This window comes from Poecilia reticulata, linkage group LG6, assembly GCF_000633615.1.
Source record: "Poecilia reticulata strain Guanapo linkage group LG6, Guppy_female_1.0+MT, whole genome shotgun sequence".
Taxonomy (NCBI): Eukaryota; Metazoa; Chordata; class Actinopteri; order Cyprinodontiformes; family Poeciliidae; genus Poecilia; species Poecilia reticulata.
This window is the reverse complement of record NC_024336.1, coordinates 1,175,643-1,191,977: the sequence shown is the minus strand read 5'-3', so window position 1 is coordinate 1,191,977 and position 16,335 is coordinate 1,175,643. Positions and strand designations below refer to the sequence as shown.

General features: G+C 40.8%; 1 protein-coding gene across 2 annotated transcripts in view; it reads left to right on the top strand.

Annotated features, from left to right (window-relative positions):
- Positions 1 to 974: 974 nt before the first annotated feature.
- The window catches only part of met (MET proto-oncogene, receptor tyrosine kinase), an 89,546-nt gene continuing 74,185 nt past the window's right edge, over positions 975 to 16,335 (top strand). For both annotated transcript variants that reach the window (XM_008410639.2, XM_008410638.2), the window contains exons 1-2: positions 975 to 1,283; positions 3,358 to 4,558. In XM_008410639.2, the coding sequence (XP_008408861.1) occupies positions 3,359 to 4,558 (1,200 nt within the window). In that variant the 5' untranslated portion in view covers positions 975 to 1,283; position 3,358. The remainder of the gene's footprint in view (positions 1,284 to 3,357; positions 4,559 to 16,335) is intronic.

The following is a 16,335-nucleotide window of genomic DNA, read 5'->3' as shown; positions in this document are numbered from 1 at the left end:
GTCAGGTGGAAGAACAAAGACCCTGTTAGCTCTCAGCTTTTGCTTCCCTTTCATTTAAATCCAGTGAAACTAACAAGAGATGTGATGTAGCAGAGCTTTTTTTTAATCATCATTGGTTCATAGCAAACTTCAATTTTTGCTTTAAAGAAGAGGTGGCTGTTGATGGAGCCAAAATGGCGTTCCCTTCATGGCGGGCGGGGACCTTGAGGCTGTCGAACACTGACTTTCTGAGAGGGAAGTGAGACTGGCAGTGTTGGGTTAATTTTATAGGTTGGTCACACACCAGGACTTCTCCAAATTTTCTTTGTTTGTGGATAATGGCTCTTTCTGAGTCCCAAAGCCTCAAAATGACTATCAGCCATCAGAATGACAGATTTTTAAGAAMATTTGTTTCTCTTCTGTTCTTGAATGWCATTTTTTAGATCAGGTAATCACACAATATATGAGTGAAATTGAAACCAAATCCCATTTCATTCATGATTTAATAAGAGGTTGGTTACTTTAYCCCAGATGACCCAGTTTAGTTTGGACTATTTTATCTCTTTTTAAACGAAATCACCATTTGAGAATTTTTTGTTTGTTTTGTTTTTTGCTCTTATGGTCATSTTGTCTGGCACTAAATTTTGCTTGAGTTGAAACGTTTCAGTGTGATAAGAAACTAAGCAGTAGACACCAAAACGGGTCAAATTCTTATCTACATCTCTGTGCAAATCTATCAGAAAATATCAAATATCTTGGCGTCGTCAATTTTTATGTAGTAAATGGAAACACTTTTTTTTTTTTTCAGGATTTTAGGAGGAAAGGTTAAAAAGTAGATTTTTTTAAAAAAGCAGCAGTGCCGTGTCTCTTCGAATCGTTTTCACCAATGACTCCGAGTCAGAACTACGCGCAGCACCTGGACGCGTCACGGAGCTCGCGCGGAGCCAGAGCGAGGTGTGGGCGGGGCCAGCGGCGGGGCAGAGATGTGAGCGGAGCAGCGACTCTCTGGATGCAGTCGGTCAGAACTGACTCTCTCACGCGTTACAACCGCAGATCGCCTGACTGTGTTTCACTTGAGGGAAAACGAGCAGATCAGTGAGACCGAAGTTTTTCCTTTTTTTTTTTTTTCCTTTTCATTTTTATACATAAACATATGTATAAAACTCCGCTTTAGCCAAGTAGAATTACATCTTTGCGATCTCTGCGGAGTGAAGAAACAAGTCGAGAAATCTCATTTTTCAAGAGGGACCAGCGGGACTATGATTTGAATCAAAGGGACGGACGGAATTGTTGTCTCCTAACAGGTGAGTCCGTCTTTTCATTGTTGATCTTTTCTTAAACTTAGCAGGGTTTTTTGTTTGTTTTGTTTTTGTTTTCATGAGTAAAACGCAAAGGCATTACCATTTACCTCCGGATGTTCTCCTCCTCCTCTTCATTTAAACATGACAACGTGTTTTGAAATGTTTTCTCTGGCTCACAGCACCACCTCTATCAATAACTGCCCATAAGTGTTTTTCTGAGCCTTTTCTGTATGAGTCATTTTCCTTTCACTCTGCAAAACATTTTTACTGTTTTCCTCTCCTGTTCTTTGGGGAAAAGCTCAGGCTATTTTCTCTTTCTTTCTGTGCAGGTGTTCATAAATGTGACCCCATCACTCATCATTCTCAAATAGTGACCCCTTACCCTTCCCTTCATGTAAAATATGCTCGCTATAGAACAGTTATTAACCTTAAACATGTTCTTTAAACCATGCATATTTTAATCTTTATTTTCTGCCATGACGTCGTTGCTGTTAGAGCAAGTTTTTCTTCTTGTTTTATCCACAAATAAAAAGGATGCAGAAACTGTAAGACAACTGTAAGCTACACTTTAAAAACTGGGGGGTTAAAAACAACCACATTTGAATTATTTTTCTAGTTCAGGTCAGGTTAAATGTGGACCAATCTGGTGCCTGGGTTAGTTTAGCACACCAGAGATGGGTTATGGGTCTGACCCAGCATATCTAATCAGGTTTTCAATATAAAACATGGATTAAAACGATTAATGTCTGATGTTGACGCTGGAATAGAATGAGCCATAATTTTCATCTGAACAAGTAGTGTCTATGCTGAAGTGTATTATTTTTAGTTTTATTCAACCTCATTTGAATAAACAACTGAATTAAAACAGTACAAGTCATTGTTAATGTTAAGTACATCAGCTGCTGACTACCTATATAGACTTTTGAATTAATTCAGTTAAAATGTGAATGTTGAACATAAAGCAGATGAAAGATAAAGAGTTAGTATTGGTGAACAAAGTTGTTCTTCTAATATAAACTAAAATCTTTTGTGTTATGTAGGAAAGTTGACCGTCTTTTCACTGTTGCTTCATCATGTGGAAGAGTTGCGGTGAACTTTCAAATGTCAGTCTGTGTCTCAATCAACATATTAATAGACTAGCAGCTTATCACTTAATCAACATATTCAGTGTTTGGTCAAAGCTTCTCTGCCTCAGTCCCAACAGCATAAATCCAGCATCAGGGTTAATGAATAAATAACCAACAAGTATTTTTTTTTTTGTGCGCAGGAAATGTGCCAGAAATCCCAATTAAAACTTGCACTGCTATGAGCTTGAGTACAAAAATTCAACTGTTGTGGGTCGTATTGCTCTGGTCTAGTTTACATTAGGGGATGGTGTTAAGATCTCCTTCCCAATGATGTAGCATGCAAATGTACATTTTGCAAATTGTCCTGGCTGAATCTCCTCTCTCTTCTTCCCTCTGGCTCTTTATCCCTTAAAAGCGTCTCCCAGTGGATTACCGTTTAGCCAGCCGGGTTATTTGTCATTTTGCAGGCCGGTCCCTCCGGTCCCATCTCCCTCCTGCCTCTTCTGTTCTAATTGAGTTTATCTCTACTCCCTTGGGGTTTTCACCATCTAAACTTAGTCCTGGCAGTTGGATCGCTGTGCAGAGTGCGCTCCTGTGAGGGTGATTCACTCCATTGGCTTGTGCTGTGGTCACTTGGGAATAGAGCCCGAGTAACTCAGAGGTGCTCACCTCATTCTTTGCAGCTGCTTTAGCCGTGGTCAGTGCTGTCTCATGACAAAATTTCCATCAAAATAAAGGCAGATGTTAAAGGTTTTTGTTATAAATAAAGCCTTCAGTCAGCGGAGCATGAATAAGATTCACTGATTGTGGTGATGTGAGCAAACCCTAGCTTTGCTCTCTGACGCATTTTTCACTGTTCCACTTCTTCTCCACTCTTGTCCCTAATCAGCAAGTCTCTCAGCTTTTACACAAATTGCACCCTCCAGACGGTTTAGACTTCAATGATGAATGACTTTGCTATGCGTGAAAAATTTTACTTATTCCTTTCTCGTGTCTTATTTTTGGAACAGGATGAATCTTCTGCTGCTCCATGCCACTATGTTGCTGTGGGCTTTGAGCCCCAGCATGCAGAACTACTGTGATAAATCATCTGAGACAAGCAAACTAAATCTCTCTGTGACCTACGAGCTCCCAACCTTCACCGCAGACTTCTCCATTCAAAACATGGTCACCCTGGACGGCATCATCTACGTTGGAGCTGTGAACAGAATCTACGCGTTGGCCCCGAACCTCACAAAGCTGTCAGAGTACCACACAGGGCCGCTGCTTGCCAACCAGGCTTGCGGCCTGATGCAGACAACAACGGGCGACGCCAGTGGGGTCGACAACCACAATATCGCTCTGGTGGTGGAAAACATTTACGACAAGGGATTGTACAGCTGTGGTTCAGCAGATAACGGCGTGTGCCGCCGTCATGTCCTGGATGACGGGAATAGCCTAAAAGCTATTGACGAGGACGTCTACTGCTTTGCAGACAAAGTGCAGCCAGGCCAGGGCCACCCCATCGATGCAGATGTTGTTGTCAGCCCATCAGGTTCTCAAGTGCTCAACGTGGAGAGCAATGTCATCACTTTTTTTGTTGGGAACTCTGAGATCCCTAAGACGGGAAACATTTCAGGCAGTATCATGCGTCTGCACACCATCTCACAGCGGAAGATGAAGACGAGTCAAAACGGCTTCACTTTTTTCTCCAGTCTGTCACACATGGATCTGATCCCCTCTCTCCAAGGAAACTACTACCTGCGATATGTTTACTCCTTCCACAGCGGACCCTTCACCTACTTCCTTACGGTCCAGCAAGTGAGTAAGGACACTCAGGCCTACCACACCCGCATAGTCCGCATGTGTTCCTCAGACCTTGTGATTCGGCGCTATGTGGAAATGCCCCTGGAGTGCATTAGTACGAACAAAAGACGCAGACGCGCCACCGAAGAAGTGAAGGTGTTCAACATCCTTCAGGCTGCCCACGTCACTAAGGTGGGCAACGACGCAGAACTGCAGAGGCAGCTGAAAGCGGAAGAGGATGAAGACGTGCTGTTTGCCGCCTTTGCTCAGGGCCAGCCGGGCTCTCCGGAGCCGACCCCCAACTCGGCTGTCTGCGTCATGTCTCTGAAGCACATCAACAACATGTTCAAGATGTACATGCAGAGGTGCAACACCATCGACCCGTACCACTTCACTGGCTCTGACAGGAAGTCCTGCTATAATATGGTAAGAGATGGGAGGGTTTGGTGTCTGGTGGGAGGGGTGTGTTGTTGAAATCTCACTGAGCATGTGCAGGTTTTTCCAAGTAAAATCTGTTGTTTGTCTTAATGGTTTTTTTTTATCATAAAATACCTGGAGGTAGAGTCGCTTTAAACAAATTACCATAGATCAAATAGTTTGTGTGGCAGATGCAAAATATCTAAGTTCCCAAATCTCCCACTAAGCTTCTGCAACATCTCTTTTCTTATCCCTTCAAGGCACTTTAAAGAGATTTCTCCTAGAGACAGTGAGTTTAAGGTTTTTCTAATCTGTCCGTCATCTATTGTGTTCGGTTTTTATTGTCTAGGGATAAGAACCTCGACTGTTTATCCGAAGCGGACAGAAACTGGGTGGTCTGAGAATTGCACGGGCGCTACATCCACTCTTGTCTGTGTCAGAGTGCCTTTGAGCAAGGCACCAGAGCATAACCCACTCTTAACTGGAACCACAGTATACTTTCCCATCAGCTTCTCAAGTAGATGCACAGAAGACCTCTGGGTGTCGAGTACCACTTCTGTACTCAGTCTTTGTGAATACGCTGATTGTGCGTGCTGGAGGACTTTAGCAAAACATTTTCTCATGATATGCGGTCATGAGAGAAAGACAGTGAGGTGAACATGTTGAACTTTATGCTTAAGCTGAGTTTTCTGTTTCTGTCCATATTTGGTGAACAGCATACAACTTGTTGCCATTTTTAAACTCACTCCTCCGGTTTTCAGACAAAGTGCCAGGGCGATAGTTCCAAGTATACACGTTCATCAAACAGAAGAAGTCGGGTACCTGTCCTGGTTCCAGCTGATCATAAGTCTCAGATGCAGAACATAAGAGTGATAGCCTTAAACCATAAAAGAAGAAATGCTCTCACATGCCTTACATACCAGCGCAAGACACCTCATATGTTTGCTCACTAAATTTGGTTCTTTCATCCAGTTTCATTTGGTCCTTCACAAATATGTTGACCGTTTGACAGCTGAAGCAGAAATTCAGTACCTTTTCAGTTATGGTTCTGGGAAGTACGATCGGCGCCGTCTGCAGCTTGAAAACAGTCGTCACTCTACCCTGCTTCTGCCTTCCAGTCCATCAATCGGCTGATAAATAATGACAGACTTAACTGACGGCCACCCTGCAAAAGGAAGCTGTTAATATGTTTGCTGGTTTTTCTTCATCTTTACTTAAACTCAGTATCAATCAGAAATGTAGCACATCACTGGAGAGGCACAGGATTAACCCAGCCTCCTCCACGCTTTACTCAGTCAATAGGTTTTCTCGGGGCAAGCACATACAAGACTAATGGTGGATAGATGTGTAAACACCCCCCACGCACAGGTGGAAAACTCCCATCAAAACATTTGTTCTGAATGTTTGTAACCAGGGAGGTGTTTTTTTTTTTCTACTATATACCTAGATGCTATTACCATCCACCATAAGAGCTGCAGGGTTTGAAAAACTGTATCAGGCACATTATTTTCTGGATCTAATGAGGTTTTCCATAACAATTAGTGTTGTTCACCCTTTGTAATCACACTTACTGGAAAAGAAAGATTTTATTGGCTGCTGCAGTTCCTTGTGTTTGTTTTTTGTCTGTCTCTTCGCTGTGTTCCCATATTCTCTAAATACGTTTTTGAAGCAGGATGCTAACCTCTTCTGTAAAGCTACGGTCTGGATCTTTATATTTTGACGCTGTCTACTCTGGCACCAGTAGGTGGCGATAACGTTGACATTGACCACATCAAAATTCACAAGAAGATTTTAAGTGTGGCTAAAGCAGTCCTTGGCCAAAACAGGTGTAGTTTGTATTTGCTCTGACATTGCTTAGCATTTCCTCTCCTGTTCACATTTAAAATGTAATAGTAACAGAGTGGGGACAAAGTGAGAGAATCAAAACGAAACGTTGTACGCACACATTTATTCCAGCAGCATTTTGGAATTAAGCTTGAGTACATTAAGAGAATCCATGTTGTAAATCAGGAACAAGGAGAAATCCATGAAGAAAAGCAGTGGCAGGGGTTTTATCCCAGCACCGTCTTGATGGAAGGCAGCACCGCTAACAACTGTGTCAGCAGTAAAACATATAGTCAGTTCTGAATACTGACACAAAACTGCCTTTTATGCATTATGTGCATCTTCATTGCTGTGCTACAACTGCAAATAAAACCAGATCTGTTGTACTAAACTCATCTTCAAAGAATTTAAAGGTTTGCTTACGTTTTAATTGATTTACAAACTAGGATAATGCTCATACTAAAAGAAACAAAACACTTACTGCACTTTGCTTTGTTTGATGCATAACACCTCATGAACCGCCTTTGAAGTAAAGCCGTTAAGAATGTGGTCTTGTTTAGTTTTACAGAAGCAAAAGCTAAGCTTTTCCCATTCAAACTAGATTAGCTTTACGCTCTGTGGTGGGTTTGTGGGTGCATCACTGCTGACCTGATGGCTATCAGCAGCACAGATCCGCAAGGGAGAACTGTGGAATGCTAGGGGCTTCAGGGGTGGGATGGTGGGCGACAGTGCATATCTGACTTTCAGCGAGCCGTGATGAATGGCTCTGGGATGACTGGGCATCAGCAGCTGGGCGGAAGATGATCCCTAACCCTTGGAGCGGCCGTGGCAGCCGGCCACGCTGCTGGAGTGGCTGCATCTCCGCTCCTTCGGCCTTCACCTGTTGCCAGCACCTGTGGGATAAGCGCAGCATCACAAACACCTTGTTGGAGGCTTTTTATCTGAACTGATGCTGGGTGTAAAAATCAGAAAGAGACAGGCGGCTCTAATCAAACGCCAGTGGTTGTTGGTCAATTTCTGGTCATAATTTCGGCAAGACTAAATGTTTTTCTGACTTTTACCAGAGGTGGAAAAAACAACACTGTCTTAATTGGTTCACCTTTAACAAATTGAGGACATTCTGTTTTTGTACGAAAGACGGTTATTTCCTGTAAGCTGATCACTCTCTGAGCTGCTGTGCACACACGGCCGAGGCAGAAAACATCCTGCTGCAGTTCAAACAACTTTGAATATTTTTCCCCGTTAGTTCCTTGTGAGGTGAAACACGTTTATATCGTATGACTTCCAATGGAAGCCACAAGCTGTACTTGTCCACTTCATTCTCAATTTTGACTAATTTCATTTTAGAAACAAAGGGTAGAGGATTTGATCTCTCAGAGCGAGTGTCTACAATTTTATTACTGGACATTCTTTCCTCCTGACTCATTTGATTATGGGTTGACATGCAGTTTTCAGGAGCGTCTCAGTGCTGTATAATTATCAGAGACGCTATCCTTTATTCTGCTTCATGCACGTTAACATCGCAGTGCTTGAACTTTCCACATTTTTTCCATGCTAAAACCACGAGCTTCAGTGCGTTTTATTGGGATTTTTTTTATTTTGTGATACTCCAACACAAAGCAGAGTAACAATTGTGTAATTTGACACAGTTGCAGAAAAATGAGGGAGTGTGTAGTTTTTTTTTTTTACTTTTTATTTTTTACAAATGTAAATCTGAAGTGTGTATTCATTTGTATTCAGCTTTTTTAACTTAATAACAGTGTTCTTGTTATCAAAATAGTGCCACATCAGTCAGATTTGTTGAATAGCACTTATGTCAGGGACTTCGACTGGGCCACTTAAAGACATGCTAATGGTTGTTATTTCTCAGATTCTCCCACCTGAGCTGCTGATGTCCAGAATCACCATGAGTCTCTTGGCTGCTGTCCTTTCCCATTGTTGCTATGGTACACTTTTTTTTCCCTGAGTGATTCAACTCCTGCTAATTTATTCACGACTGCATCAATGGAGTATGAATACTTGGTACTCTATATGTTGTTTCATAGAGTGTGATTTAATGGTTTAATTTTAAAAATAGATAGAATTAAGTGGAGCTTATATTGTTCAGAGTTGGGCTATAAAAATTGATATATATTGTTATAAACACGTGACCAATATCAATAGAATAAGTCTGATAGAATTTTGATAATTTCACTAAACTGATCAAGAAATGCCCAGCATTCTATGGGATGTAGCTGCTCAACCTCTGACGGCTGGCTAGGCTTAGGTTGGTGGCCTCAGCTAACTCACTCACTCACTCGCAAGCTAGCAACAACCTGTTGAGCAATTGCGCCTCAGCAGTTTTATGTTGCCCTCAACACTCTCGGTTGTACTTCACTGGACACGTTGGCGGAAAGGTCGGTATTTACGACTGTGTACGCCTACTCTGTGATGCACTGACTCGCACAGGAAGCTGCTCGGTAGGAAACGGTGTTCGAACTCTTTTGAATGCAACACCGAGCTGATAATGTTGAGAGTCAGCCTAATCGGTTGTAATAATGCGCAGTGTGACTGCTGGTCTCTATACAGCGCTGACAGTTGTGCGGTGGCTCCCCTGATGGAGATTAAGCAGGGCTAGACGCCCAAACTGGCTAATCATGCTAGCTAGGACCTATTAGCTTTGTGGGAAAAGAATGAATTTATCACTGTCATCTCAACCGTGCACGATAAAAGGAGAAAATACTCCAGAGGAAACTGGAGAAAAGGATAAAAGGTCATGTCACTACTCTGGCAGTATTTTGGATATTTAAAATACTGCTAATTCTTTAAAATAACAAATTAATAATAATATGTTGCGATATGGACTGACATGAGATGCTTAAATTGTGATACGTTTTTCAGTCATATCATCCATCCCTAACGTATTCGTTCCTGTTTGATGACAGCTGGCACAGTGCTATACTGTTTTACATCTTTTAGTTGTACAGTTTAAAACTCCAAATGTGCAGATATGGGAAGTAAAGCGCTCCTAACACAGCTCTCATATTTATAAATTCCTTTTCCAAATATTCTTTTATCGTTGTGAGTTCAGTGAAAGGACAAGTGGAGTAAAGAGATGACAACTTAGCCTTAGCCATTAAAGACCACTGATCACCCAATGATCTGCACCTGCAGTGGAATGATCTAATTTTAGCATCGTCTCATGGATTTATGACTCGCATCCAGTGGCATATGGCAGGTAGACTCTAAGTAATTGTGAGGTTTGAGAGAGATAAGCATGGTTGTAAAGTCATAAAGTTGTAAACACTTCGAGGGCTCATTCTTTAGCACGCAGACGGTTGGTGTTTTTGTTGTTTATTCCACCGAACTGTGTGTTTCTGATTGAAAACTCCCAGTTGGAATGTGGATAGGGTTAAATGCTCAGAGTAAGAGCATGCTTGAAGTTTTTAAGTGGTGGTTGTCAGTTCAGACGTGCCTCTTAACTCCAGTTTGGGCCATAAGATATGATGAATGTTGTAATAATGAGTGGCCCTCTCCTTCAGCTGTTTCTCTCTGATGGAGGAAATCTGCTTTTCTTCCAGTTTCTCTCAGGGTCACCTCTGACTCCAGGCTGCTAAAAGAAAAGCCAGAAATTGAAGAAAAGACGACTTACCTTCACAACACCTCACTGTCCCTTCTTAAATTATTCTTACCTGGGCCAATTTAGTTCACCACAATCACAAATGTCATTGTATTTGTTTGGTATTTTTAGTGATAAGCACAGACAAATAAGTTTTAAAGTGGAAGAAGTTTTTTCTTTTATTTTTTTATGAATAACATCTGAAGAGTCTGCAATACTGTTGCATTCATGAAGCATAAATCAATCAATAATTTTTCTATAGCACATTTCAGCAACAAGGCGCTTCAAAGTGCTATATATCATGAAAACACGAAAATAAAAAGTCACAGAAAACACCATATAGTCAACAATTGAGAAACCAGTACTAAATATTTCACTTTGATGTGTGCATCAAAATGCTTCTAAATATTATCCAGAAGAACCTTCTGCATTCAAAAGTCAGCTGTTTATTATGGGACTTCTGGTCAGATGAAAGTTAAATTAAACTGTTTGGCCGACATACAAGATGTGACTTCTGGAGGAACAGGGAAGCTAGTCAGTTATTAAAGAAACAAACTGGGAGACCAGGTGAGCTGCATTTCCATTAACAAAGAAAAAACTATCAAAACAATTTTGCTTAATGAAAACGCACCAATTTTGGAAAAACTAATATTTTTTTATTTAAAGTTTTTACGCCAGAATAAGGTGGTTTTTCAGCCGTATGGAAATTGATGTATTTTGCAAAACTGCAATGGTAACTTTTTTCGCATCATGTGATCAGCAGCCAGATGTTACTACAGGCGAAAACAATGAAGAATATGACAGGAAGTAGTAGGAGGATAATGGTTTGTTTTGTTCTTTTCAAACAATGTCCAGTTTGCTCCACCAGAGCTCTCACAGCATCACACAGTTCAGAAAAAGTTGTTTCCTTTCAAAGTGTTGAATCCATAGCTCTTCTGTAAAATTGCCAACTAGAATTTTCCCAAAATGCCTCATACGTAGCCGCTCCCACGTAGGCGGGGCTTATTGCTCCAACGCCTGAATAAAACATTTTCCAGTCAATTTATGAATATAGTGCAAAAAACAGCAGCAAAAAACCCCCAATGCATATCTATCAAGCACTCGGTTTAAACTTATAAGCAGGACTAGACGCCCAAACTGGCTAATCAGTTTGGGCGTTTAGCCCAAACTGATTTTGGGCTAGACGCCCAAAATCAGTTGGGCGTCTAGCCCAACTGAGGTGGCCATCAGGTGGCCATCACCTGATGGCCATCACCTGATGCCCATCAGGTGATGGCGACCTGATGGCCCTGGCGACCATCAGGTCGCCAGGGCCTGATGGTGTCGCTTTCAAAACAGAAGTGTAAAGCCATTTTCTTGGGTTAAGCAGTGTGTGGAGCTGTGGCAGGTCTGTGGAGCCTAACGCCCATTCCAATAAGTCCACACAGGGAGTAGGAGCACTGGAGATAAAGAAGGGCCACATTCTGGGTCAAAATTATCATCGGATTACCATTGATCTGTCGAAAAACGGCCAAATGCTGATTGCTTTTAAATTGGATTCCCAGCCTGATTGATTACGCCGAGCGTGTAATGTCATTCCAGCTGGGAGACGCTTTTGACAGACAGTCGTTTTAATTAGGTTGCTTGTTTTAATGAACGTGTTTCAAATGCTGGCATGCAAAAATATAAGCAAGCAGAAATGCAATGATTTTTATGTCTTGTCTGTGCTTTTAAATCAAAACAAGCAACTGTTTATGTTGCTTCAAGAATTTATTTATGCCAGTTAGATGATATGGCCCTAAATACAGTAAGGCTTGGTTTATTGGATTTGCACACAAGACATCAACCTACAAGAAGAGCAAATATCCCAACGTATTCTTTTATTTATCTCTTTTAGAATTTTTCTGTTGATGCAAAGCAACCTCTTGTTTTGGCATTTTACAGATTAAGCTCATATATTATGATGCTTAGGGAATAAACTGAATTTATGTAGAACAGTGCTAACTAAGTGTTAAATAATACTATAAAATGCACCTTAACATTATTAACTAAGCTAATTTACAATAGCTGTCCTTAACTGGGCATTTATAAAAATGTTTTGTAAATGGGGTTAAACAATTAGCCTTGTCCAAATGTAGCCAAAAAATGACAACAAAAAAGACATAAATACCCAGTTTATCAATATTGAACAAAAACAAGTTAATAATTGAATATTCATACAACTAGGATTGCGAAAATTCAGCTTTTTCTTAAAAATGTTTGAGAAAGATTAAACATTTTCTTTTAGCAGATGATGCCTAACATTTAAATTTAAGATGATAGTGGCAGTATATGATAATAATTGCAATTTGTGCAAAGATTCTGTGAATCATGGAGGAGGCAAGATCATGCTATGGAGATGCTTTGTTGCAGGAGGAACTGGTGCACTTCGTAAAATAAATCACATCACAAGGAACAAACAATATGTGGAAATATTAAAACAACATCTAAAAATATCAGGCAGGAAGTAAAAGCTTAGGAACAACTAGGTTACAAATGGACAATACAGACAGTCAAAGTTGTCACAAAATGGCTCAAGGAGAACACAGTCAATGCTTTGGTGTGGTCACCACAAAGGCCTGATCTCAAGTCTGAACCTGACTCAGTTCCTCCAGTTCTGTCAGGAGGAATGGGTCAGAGATCCAGCAACTGTGTGACTCAAGTCATACAGGTCAAAGGTCAATGTCTCCAAATGCTAAAGACATGTATGAAAACTTGAGATTTTGAAAACATGATTAAATGAATCTCAGCTGTAGTAACTCAAACTGACCAAACAAGAGAAGTTGGGTTTGATCTAACTTCAGGCAATGAGAAAAAACAAAGGTGTATTATTTTTATTCCTTCCATGTATATTTCAGGTTTTCACTGTATCAAAGCTGGTATTTATAGTATAGAAACAAATTACCCTGCAGCTAAAGACACTGCAACATCCTCATCTCTGATTGGTCATGCGTTGCGATGTGACGGCATCAACCCATCCATCAGCACGTTGCTTTGATTTCTCCCGATCTCCCAGACTAGTCTTGTAGTTTTCCACTGGCATAATGACTGGTTGCAGCGACTGGCCCCACAGCGGACTCACAATAGCTTTAATGCTGCAGCAACTCTCCGTGGCGCTGCTGATTCAGAGGGCTCTGCTGCAGGATGTCATGCTTTCCGCGCTCCGCATGCTGGAACCTGCTGATGGCATCACTAAGCAGGTATTTGTTGTCCATGAGCAGGAACCAGATGTGCAGAGTAGCACCAATATCATCTAGATCCTTTATCTACTGCTGCTACTTATCTAATGTGTGTGGGGGGGGGAAAGAGTCAAATTAGAGCGTAAGAGTATTTTAGTGTGTGCCTAATTTGTCAAACAAAGATATTCAAGAGCTTCTGGCACAACTTTACCGACTCTCCCTGGTGAGGTGAAGACTGCAGCAACACCTGAACTACTGGGCCGGATCATTGGTCAGGCTACCGGCTGCTCTGCTAGTAAAATCATTTCCTATGTTGTCAACTTTTACAATTTTAAAATGCTATGAGGCACACCGGACGAAACTCGGACGTGTTTTGTGATGCCTAGATGATTGTTCTGCAGGAAAATGCATGTACATCTTGTAAAAGTATCACTCTTTAGAGCCAAACGTCAGTCTGAAATTTTAGGTTTTATTTCTGCTTTAAGAAAGCAGCAGATTAGCTGTCTGTACTGTACAATACCATCAGAGAGAGAAGCTGTCAGAATGGTTTCTGATAACATTCTGGACGCACCTTTTAAAAGCTATTTCTTCTAACAAAAGTCAAAATAAAGACTCATCTAAATGCAATGCAGTCATATTAAAAGAAACTACAGTGAACGTATTTTGATCCAATTAGGAGCCAACGTCAAGTCAAAAAGTCAACAAAGTCCAGCTGAGCAGAGCGGATACTGATGGGAAAGGGTCACAAACGTTTCAGGATCCCAAACACTCAGCGTTGATCTCTGACATCCCTGATCAACATTCTATTCAAAAAATCACAATATAATGCAAATACACAAATGTTTTAGAGGGGCAGTATTAGGTCAAATTAACTTTCTTGAGTCTTGCATCTTGTTATGTTATTCGTTCATCAAAAACATACCTGGACTGTTGCCTTGATTCTTTCATGGATGTTTGGAAAATCCTTTAATTGCTATGGCAACCATTCAGCTGTGCAAAGCGACTGGGTGGACCTAGCACACCTTCGAGGATGAAGCTCCTCCTCAGAGCTGCAGCTTTCAAGTTTCCCCCTCACAGAACATTTCCCCACTCAGCTCCTTCAGACTAGCCAGAAGCAATTAGCAAACACCTGGTGGAACTTTTGTTTATGTCATATTTGATATATATAAAGTATTTATAAAAACTGAAGATAACGGTTACATGATTGTGCTATAAAATGGTGCTATGTGCCTGGAAAACACATAATCCTGCCCCTTTAAAAAGAGATCATAATCTCAACTGAAAATGTTGATGAACAAAATATTATGTTTCCACTGTGAAGATCCAGCATGTGTACTTTATTCAGAACTCCTCTTGCATGAATTACTGCATCAATGCAGCGTGGCAAGAGGTGATCGGACTGTTCTTCTCTGCTGTGTTTAGGAAGCCCAGACTGCTTTATTAATGGCCTTCGGGTCATCTGCATTGTTTGCTCTGATGTCTTTTATCTTCCTCTTAACAAAACTCTTAGATTTAGGTCAGACCAATTAATTGGTCAATTAAGCACAGAAACACCATGGTCACTTGGCAGCGCGGGCCGGTGCCAAGTCCTGCTGGAAAATGAAATCAGCTTCTCCGTGGAGCTTGTCCACAGAAGGAAGCATCAAATGCTCTAAAATCTCCAGCCAGAAGGCAGCAATGATTATGAACTTTAGCAGACCAACGCCAGCAGGTGACATGGCAACCCAAACCATCGCAAGCTGCGTTTAGATTATAATGTGCACAAAAAACACACAATTTTGTTATTGCAGTGTTTCAATTAAATAAATTAAATTAACATCATATGATAAGCTTGATAATTAAAAACCATGGCAGCGACTGATGTAAAAAAGTGGATATATGTGCAGAGTTTTGGGAAAATGTAATCTGAGATTTTACAGAAGAGTTACGGATTCAAAACAACTTTTTCTGTGATGCTGTGAGAGCTCTAGCGGAGCCAGCTGGACATTGTCCAACAAACAAACCATCATCCTCCTACCACTTCCTGTCGTCTTCTTCATCGTTTCTGCCAGTAGTAACATCTGGTTGTTGATCATGTGACTTATATGATTAGAAAAAAAGTTTTTCCTTCTATTTTGATACGGCTGAAATCCACCTTATTCCAGTGCAAAAACGTTATCAAAAACGTGATTTTTTTTTTCCTTTGGGGTGGAGGGAAATTGCCGTGTTCCCATTAAGCAAATTTATTTTTGTAATTTCAATTTGCACAAATATAGAGTGAACAGAAACGCAGCTGCTGACAGTGGAAGCTTCACTCAGAGAAACAATGATAACAAAGGTGTTCTGATTCTGCTAATAAAACTTAAATAAAATCGTTTTTATTTGTCCTTTGTTTACATTACATTGTTTACATTTCTGTGAAAATACATTTTGGGTTTTTCTTACCTTCAAATCGTAATCATCCAATATTTCCCATTTTGAATTGAATTAATAAACTGTATTAACTAATTTAGCTTTGTTATCCCAACATAAAATGTAAAATAAAAAAGTACACCCTAACTTTTAATTATGTCTAAATCCTCCATGAGAAGACTACCGTTATTTCCGCACTATAAGGCTCACCTAAAAACCTTCAATTTCCTCAAAAGCCGACAGTGCGCCTTATAATCCGGTGCGCCTTATATATGGACCAATATTGAGCCACAACAGGTCTAGCAACTACGGTATGCAGCCGCCAACTTCATTTTCCTTTTAGAAGCAGAAGTGCGCGGTGCATGCTGGGATAGTTGTCAGAACGCTGGTTTGTTAATAAAGTTTGATAATACATTTAAAGCCAAGGGGGAGGGCAGGGAAGAGAGACAGAGACTGTGGCGGCAGCGTGTCGGTTGATCTGTGTTACCCAGAAAGCAGTTGGGCACAATATCACAACACCAATACCGTGAGTGAAACAATGACTGGGGCAGCCTACTATATAAAGTACTCGGGACCACTTCTTTACAAATGTGGATGTGTAATAATAGAGTACGGAACAAATTGGCAACCCAAACTAAAGCGTCTATTCTATGTGCCTTATATATGAAAAAAGTTTTAAAATAGGCCATTCATTGAAGATGCGCCTTATAGTGCGGAAAATACAGTAATTAGACAAACATGTCCTCACTTAGTTTCTCCTGTTTATCTCAGTATTT